This window comes from Trachymyrmex septentrionalis, unplaced genomic scaffold (genome assembly GCF_001594115.1).
Source record: "Trachymyrmex septentrionalis isolate Tsep2-gDNA-1 unplaced genomic scaffold, Tsep1.0 scaffold178, whole genome shotgun sequence".
Taxonomy (NCBI): domain Eukaryota; kingdom Metazoa; phylum Arthropoda; class Insecta; order Hymenoptera; family Formicidae; genus Trachymyrmex; species Trachymyrmex septentrionalis.
This window is the reverse complement of record NW_017304949.1, coordinates 820,138-829,118: the sequence shown is the minus strand read 5'-3', so window position 1 is coordinate 829,118 and position 8,981 is coordinate 820,138. Positions and strand designations below refer to the sequence as shown.

The window sequence follows — 8,981 nt, the reverse complement described above, 5'->3', positions numbered from 1 at the left end:
CGAAGGAGGACTAAATTGGCCCTCTTCCAGACTGGGGGGAAACATCCCTGTTTGAGATATTTGGTGAATAACTGCCTCAGGCGACCATCAATCTCACTAAAGGCCAAGGCCTAGACGCGGCCGTGCACGCCGTCGGGATCCGAGGCTTTAGATTTGTCCCTTAAACGGCAGTACACGCATCTCCTCCTCGTCAAGTTCCTCCCAGTCCCGCCGACGAACTGGCATAGGGACGGATGGAGTTCGCCTGAGTGGGGAAGAGGTTGTCCACCACTCAGTCGATGAGCTGAGGGTTCATTCTCTCCACGAGTGGGAGCATCCAAGGTCGTATTTTACGCGTAACGATCTTGTATGAGAGTTCCCCCGTCGAGATCCGCCTGGAGTCCTTGCCAATACTGGGCCTTGACCACGCGGAGGACTTTTCTCCACATAGCAAGGCTCTCGCATCCGCCAACGTTGCATCATCCTCCCGCTGCCTCCTCACCCGCGTAAGGCGTCGACAGGCCCTCACCGCCGCCGTGCGAAGGACGGCGGTTTTCGACGACCATCAGTACGCGAGACAAGTTGGAGCGGCGCAACATCGCGACGTTGACGCGTCGGAGATACGCGCTATTATGCCGCTGATATCCCTGACTTCATTGCTTACATCGGTGTACGATGTACGCTGTGCCCAAGTTAAGGCTATGGTCATCGCCTGTAAAGCATCCGCATCGAGCTTGCGCAGTGTCCAGCGCGGATGCTCCGCGTTCCACGCAGTCTTGCGCTTCCCGACCTCCGGACCAGCAGTCGCGCGGATCATCATCGCAATGCATGCGTGATCTGACTGCTCGGCCAGCAGTCGCTGGTCGACCTTCCATCTAGTTATTCTGCTAGCGACGCTGAACATGATCCACGTCAAATCCACAATGAATTCTCTGCGACCGCCGACAAAGGTACTATGACCTCCGGTATTGACCAACGAGAGGTCGAGAGTCTGCCCATTCCTTCGTAATCTTACCCTTGCTATCCGTGCGGGGAGATCTTCAAGTCACCGAGTGGGCATTGAAGTCACAAGGATGCGGCGGGGATGGCGTCTTCTCATGACCGCGACAAAAGCACGAAGTTTAGCCTCCCATAAGCGGGTCACGGTCTGAGATAGCACGCCAGCATCTATGGCTCCCCACTCCGCAAGGATGTAAAAATCTTCGCATACAATACAGAATGGCGGTGAAGAGCTGGCCATAGGACGCCAGATGGCGGTGTCACGGGTTCACAGCCACCGCTAACCCAGAATTACTCTCGTCTATTATTGGAGGAGCATGTTCTGCGCTGAACGAGAGTGATTCAAATTCGCCTGGTGGAAGCACGTCGTTGCGTGTGTTCCGCAGCCTTCTCTGGGCATACCTCCATATCCGCGGACACGCACGTGGCGAGGTTCGTTGCTCTAGCTTGCTGATTCGGGGATGTCATCCCCTCCTCAGCGACTCTCGAGCTCGCCATCTCTATCTCGGTCGGTTGGGTCGGCATGGTAGATGAGCCTGCCGCCCGCACGATCGGGAGTTCACCTCCTTTTCTTTGCTACGCTTTATTACCCCCACGACGCATCCGGCCTCGATGCCAATCTAATGGCCAGATAGTTTGCCACACCGGCGGGACAGTTGGCAGGGGCATTGCACTGGTGTGCCATGTGACCCTATCATCCGCACTGATAGCAGCATCCGGTACGGTCTGTTTCGCTGTCGCAATTCGCCCGTATATGCCTCAACCCCAGGCATTTGAAGTACTGGAGGGGGTGGACCTCCAGGAGGGTTATTTTAGCAGAGATTCATCTTACCTTAATTTGACTCGTATTGGCAATTCTTTTGGCCGCGGTAGCGGGGCATTGGATCTAGGCGGCATGAGCTTGGATCCAGTGCCCCGCGGCCCACCAGTGATCCTTGTTATAGAATATATATATATATATATTATTATGTTATAGGGTACTATTTTAGTGTCATCCACAAGGGCTATTGCCTCGGCAATGTCTGACGGTGTGACTGAGTCATCCAACCCAGTCATCCGCAGATCTGTCCGCTTGATCGGCCTCTTACCCCGCTCTTATCGGCCAAGGCTTCGGACATCTCGATGACCAGCTTATCTGCCTTGGCTTGGCATCGATGTCCCTAATCTCCAGGATGGCTGCCTTTCTCGCCTGGAAATCTTCGATCTGCAGCTTAGCGAGATCGATACGGACGAGCACCAGTGCCATTGTTTGCGCTAGCTCACCCGGTGGCGCAATGAGCATGACGGCCGCCGTCCTAGACGGGCAACTTTGGAGAAGGAGATAGGGTCGCCACCTTCTGAGTGATGATCTCTGATACGTCGTCTAGTCTCTTCTCCCTTCCTTGTATAGCCGGTCTATACATCTCTGGCAGACCCTTTTCTGTGTCCATACCAGGGACACGGGATCTTGTTAGAGCTGGAGATTTCTATCCGGAGGTGTTCACTGACGGGAGCTCGTAATCATCATCACGCGTCTCCATCGGCGACCCCCAGGAAGTGTAGGTCGCCCGCAGCTTTTGCAGTTCGCGGTGAGCCTCTTCCTTATCCTTGATACGCTGTCTGTAGAGACGCGTGATTTGCTCTCTCAATCGCGATATTTCTTTCTTCTGATCATTTTCAGAAGTGGTTCTTTTAACGAGGCACGCCGCTATGAGCTTGGTCACGGCCATCCACAAGTGACTGATGATTTCGCTCTTGATATTTTTGGATTTTTCGATCGACTTCACTATGGTGTCGATGCCGTTACCATCACTCCCGCTATAGAGGTTGAGGGTTGATCCTCATAGTTCTCCACGAGATGCTGCGCCTGCTCGTTTATCTTCATTTCGCTTCGTAGTTGGCGCGATTTCTCTCTCGAAGCGAGAAACAAATTCGGCGTTTCTTTCGAGATGCTTGGTGTCTCGTGCCGACTGATGCACGTGCATTTTCTCGCCCGTAAATTACTCCTGATGATCGGGGTTGAGCTCTTTCCCCGATGCCTTTACCTTTTAGGTGGTTCCACGCCCTCGATGCTTTTGCCATCCCTGGACATCGCGTCGTCATCCTCGCTATCGTTGAGAACATAAATCGTCTCCACGGGCCTTCATGCTCGGGCCTCCGAGCCCCCTACTCACCGTGGGCGGGACAAGCCTCAGACTCCCACGATTTTTAGGGGTCCCTCGCCTTCGACTACGAGGGCACTGCCGCGGGTGGCACCATTCAGGAGGCTCCATGGACAGGGTTACGGAAGCGAAGCCCCTTCGGGACCCACTGCCGTGGCGACCAGCACGTCCATCATGGGAGGTTCATGTTTTACCTATCCGGAGTCCCGTTTTGGAAGGAACGCCGTTGCGGGAACACTGAATTATCTGCCAAGAGCCCTGCCTCAGGATACTTCAGAGCGGGCTCTTGATCCATCCACTTCGAGAAGGGGAGGATGGAGATCTCACCGCAGAATAAGTTTGCGCGGCCCACCCTCTCTATTCCCACCTAGTAAGCCGTCTCCCCCCTTGGCATGTGCCACGCCATGCCGCCGGGAGCACCCCCGTAACACGCCTGCAGGAGTATCCGCTACGTCGCGGGCAGGGAGCAATGCTCCCCCTGACGGTGCCGTGCCGGCACCGGGTGTTTGAAATCAGGATCGCCATCCCCTAGCGGCACCTTGGGGATCCGTCCTGGAATGGACGGGTCCCCCAAGAGTTCCCCTTCCGGAAAGGGAGAGACTCTTTTGAGGTGCCAGACCCGGTGTGCGGGTCTTCTCCGCTTGAGGTGCTGTTAGACCCTCGGGGGAGCCACAGCAAGACCGCGCTCTACGAGGGGGCGAAAAAATATCATAATGAAAATGGAACAAAGAGCTAATACCAAGTTCTGTTTTAAATTAGGCAGTACGGCATCGGAAACGCACGTAATGTTACAACAAGTTTATGGGAATGATGTAGAAATGCGAATATATGTGTAAAGTTGGTTTGTATGCTTACGCCAAGGCAAGTAAAGAATCGTTAAGCAATAAGTGCGTAATGGATGATTCTCAACAGTCAGAAATCCTGACATTGAATGTGTACGACAGCTAATAACAAATAATCGTCATTCGATTAATTGCAAACACGCTGCATATTAACGCTGCATATAAAAAAACTGTTTCCTATCATCCTGAAAATGAAGATTTCAGTAAACAAAAGATCTGTTCTCAATTTATGCCGCACAATCTGACGGATAATCAGAAAACGCGAAGAGTCAAGATCTGTAAGGATTTTACGTAGACGGCTGGAAAAGTTTCTGCAATCTAGTACTTCCAGTGGCACCAACGTTCTGCTACTATCATATCCGTAAAATTAGATGTTTTGAACCTATAATTCAATTGACAGTTTATACCCAAGCCAACTAATTTTGTATAGTATTTTAAAAGAAGTTATTTTGTAAGAAAATGGAAATTTCGCGTGAAAATTTTCGGGCAATGATTTTTTACGATTACAAATGTAATCTAACTTCGAAACAATGCATCAATCGACTTCATTTGGCTTTTAGAGATGAAACACCATCCAATAGGACTGTTTATAATTGGTTTGCCCAATTCCAACGTGGATGTACCTTTCTTAGTGATGAATTCCGTGAAGGTCGTCCATCCACGTCTGTTGTTGTCACTAATGTTGATGCTGTGCGTGAAATGATTGAGCGAGACCGGCATATAACATACCGCGAGATTCAGGCATCCTTAGGCATTGACATGAAAGCAATACATACGATTTTGCATGATCACTTGAGCGTACGGAAACTTTACAGTCGTTGGATCCCATACAATTTGACCGAAGTTCAAAAACAGGCTCGTGTTAAATGGAGCAAAGAAATGCTCAAGAAATTCAACCGAGGTCGGTCAAATTTGGTCTACAACATCGTTACTGGGGACGAAACATGGATCTATTCGTATGAACCCGAAAGTAAACAACAATCCATTGTTTGGGTATTTCAAAATGAACCGAAACCAACAAAAGTTGTTCGTTCACGCAGTGCTGCTAAGCAAATGATGAATTGCTTGTTTCTTCGGTTATACCGGACATGTGACAACCGTGGCTTTAGAGGATCGAAGGACTGTAAATACTGATTGGTATACAACAATTTGTTTGCCAGAAGTCATAAATGAATTGCGTAGAACAAACCGAAATCGTCGCATCATCCTTCATCATGACAACGCAGCTGTCACACAACATGTCAAACCGTTGATTTTTTATCCAGTAATAATGTCGAATTGATGACTCATTGTCCTTATTCACCTGATTTATCACCTAATGACTTCTTTTTGTTCCCAAACATTAAAAATAAGATGCATGGTGAGCGATTTGAGTCGCCTGAAGCAGCTGTTGAAATATTTCGTACACTGATTTCTGAGGTTACAGCCTTCCACACCTTAGAGTGGAAAAAATGCTTCAAAAATTGGTTCGAGCATATGCAAAAATGTATCGATCTTAAAGGCGAATACTTCGAAAAACAATAAAGCCATTTACCGAATTTTACATGATTTTTTCATATTGTTTGCAGAAACTTTTCCAGCAGCCTACGTATTAGCATGTGCGATCGTGATCCGTCCTTTCTGGGATCGATAGTAAGGTGATGAGACTTGGTGTTTCAAATTCAATCTGGAAGCGAAACGTCAGTCAATGGAATGGCGATCACTATCATTATCAAGACAAATGAAGAGTCGTCTCCAAAAATTAAAGATGAAAACGATGTTAATCACATTTTTCGATAAAGATGGAATCATCCATAAGGAAGAAAACAAACTGTAAATGCTAAATTCTACTACTTGTCTGTGCTGTAATGTTTGGTAAAGCACATCCACAGAGTACGGTTTCGCGAGGCAAATTGATACCTGCTTCACGACAATGCACCTTCCCATACTGCGGTTATTATTATAACATATAAATTACACGGCAATTCTTGATTCAACGTTGTATTACCGTTTTCAATCATCCTCCCTACTCTCCTGATCTTGCTCCCGCAGATTAATTTTTGTTCCCCAAACTAAAGGAGGCAATGAAATGAATTCAATTTACATAAATTTTGAACATTTCGAACAACATTTGTAACAACGAGACTTAAGGCGTTATCCAAAGATGACTTTTCACAAAGACTTTTCCGCAAGCTGTATGAACGTTGTCAGAAGTGTATTTCCTTTAGGGGAGATTATTTTAGAAGATAATAAATATTTATATATTAATTAGGCAATGTTTATTTTCTCATTTACAAAATTTTATTGTCACATTGTGTACATATTAAGATATTATTTGAAATATCTCACTTTGACTTTAATAGACTTTCTTATATTATAGTTTGATTTATTCAAATAAATAATCCGAATTCAAAATTTTAATATTAAGAATGTTATTTAATAATATAAGTTGCGATTTGATTCTTTGTACGAGCTAAATACTTTTTACAGTGTACATAGACACGGGAGTTGGACAAACCAATCCAGTTACTTTAACCTTCGTTACGAGTGGCAATTCTTTTTCACGATCGTGGAAAGTTCGAATCTCACAGATACGATGCAGTACGATATATCGAGCGGAAGAGGGATGCCTTCAGTATTTCACCGGAGTTTCCGGCCAGATAAAATCCTTCAATTACGATCCCACGATTGGGCTACAATTGTCAAATCAAGATTACAGTATATGCATCAGGATGGAGAGGAATTTTTGTGGAATCCAGTACATGGCGTGTTCTGACGACGGTATAAAAAAAAATATTGTATATATACATAGAATGTAACAAAAACAAGTAAACATATATGTTTTAATGTTCAAAGAGATTTTTTTCTAAAATCTGAAGTTAGATATTTTAGCAATGTATTAATAACGACTTCATTGTTTTTCATATCATTTTCACATGACTTCAAGAATTTGTTTTGTCCATTAACACCATTAACACATTATATGTCAGATTCTTTAAAACATTGTTGTTTATCATTCAAAGATTGAAGTTCGTTCGTTAATGTTGGTGGTAGATGCGTCTGTGTTCTCTATCAATTAGTGAGTCTATATCTATGATCAATGGGTGCATTCCAAGTTAAACATAGACTGCATAGTAACTCGTTCCGGTTTAATCAATGCGCGCATTGGAAGCGCTTCGAATTATAGCGCTGAGAATTTCCTAGATTGTACTATTCGTACTGAATTCTTTCCAGTTGACTGCTTCTCTTTTGATTTGAGGTAGTTGATGCGTCTGATGCTTTCATGAATTAAAAATCCTTTTAAATGGTCTAAAAAAGAAGAATGAATATTATGGCAAAGATAAAGTCAAAACAAAATTGAAAGTTGAGTAATTATAGAATAGGCCTTTTCTGAATTTCGACATTTTTCAGCTGCGATGTTGATAACAATCTTTAATATACTTAAATAGTTATAATAAACCGGGGGATCAAAAAATATATAGTCCACTTTTTTAATCATTTATTTCCAATATAATTCATTACATGCGTTATATTTTTACTCACTGTGCTAACGTTAATATTCTATCATCCAAATAGAGCGTTATAAAGTGCATGCGTGAAAATTGTACTGCTGCCTCGAGGTTAGGGAGAGGTGGGGTGAAACTCAGTTTGCATGGAAATTCGTGCGTTCCTAGGTAGGAAGGAGATAAGACTAAAAAAAATAGATTATATACTTTTCGACCTCCTCTGATTTATTATCATTAGTTGACTTATAATAAAGATTATTATCAATATTATAGCAAAAAATGTCAAAATTCGAAAAAGACCCTATTCAGTATAATTATCGAAAGTTGTTTATTTTATATTATAATTAATTTATTTCATTCTAATTAATTAGGAGTTTTTTAATTTAAAATTCATTAAAGGAGTTGGTGCATTTCAGGTGATTTGGAGAGCACGCAGGGATTTGTATTAATCTTTTTTCTTATATAATTTTACTTATGAAATTCGAAAATCGTAGTTAAAATTGTATCCGGGAAATTTTTTTTTTCACATTAGCAGAAGAAAGCAATGATTAATTTTTTTACTTTCTTGAACCATATCTGCAAATTACTTTGTTTTTATCCTATTATTATTTAATAGGAGTGCTTCTCTTGTAAATGTAGGGGAGACCGGGATAATGTGGACTTATCTTTCAGTTTCGAATTTTTACAGACAAAATTAAGAGACTTATCGAAAAAATAAATTCTACACCAGTTACTAGATGCATTTGACTATCTAATAATATTTTAATAATAAAGAGAGACAGATAACTATTAAATTTGAAAAAAATGCATTTTTCTATCCAAAGAGAATAAGAAAATGAAAATAATATTAATTTGACATCATATTGACAATTTGTTATTTTTTGGTCACAATCAAAATCTCGATGTCAGATGATCTAAGTATGATTTTATATTGACTTTTTTAAATTGTTATTTCTTTTATTTTCGGGAACCATAATATCACGAGCAATGATATTAAAACCCGTGTTACATTACATATCCAAAATTGGAGATTAAAGATTACAAATAGAAAATTAAAATTCAGCAAATCAGAACAAAATTAATTATAATTAAAATTATCTGGTCGAATTTTACTCTCTAAACTATAATATTATTAATAAAGATCGTATCAATTCAATACAATTAATTCAACTGGCTATTCGAGTTATTAATATAATGACTACAAATAACTATTTACTATGTAGTACTATGTAGTAATTTGTAGTTATTATATTAATAAATTATTATTTTATTGAAAAATAATAACAAAACTCAATCAACGGGCGAAGTAAGAGTCAACCACATTTTTTAATTTTTACATAAAATTATATATTATATTAAACGCGATGAAACATCACGCCAAAAAATAAGACTATAAACTAATACATTACAAGTTACAAGTTTCGGCTACCGGTTTGAGCCCTCTTCAGACATTAGTACAATGAAAAGTAACAGAACAAATTCAATTGTCGCAAGTATTCGTATATTCCGAATAATCACAGTTCGGGTGAGTCTTG

The 8,981-nt window shown here is 42.3% G+C and overlaps 1 protein-coding gene across 1 annotated transcript in view; it reads left to right on the top strand.

The window, feature by feature from the left end:
- LOC108746541 overlaps positions 1-8,981 on the top strand; it is a 68,357-nt gene that overhangs the window by 22,310 nt on the left and 37,066 nt on the right. The window contains exon 5 of the mRNA XM_018483362.1: positions 6,431-6,721. Coding sequence (XP_018338864.1) covers positions 6,431-6,721 — 291 coding nt within the window. The remainder of the gene's footprint in view (positions 1-6,430; positions 6,722-8,981) is intronic.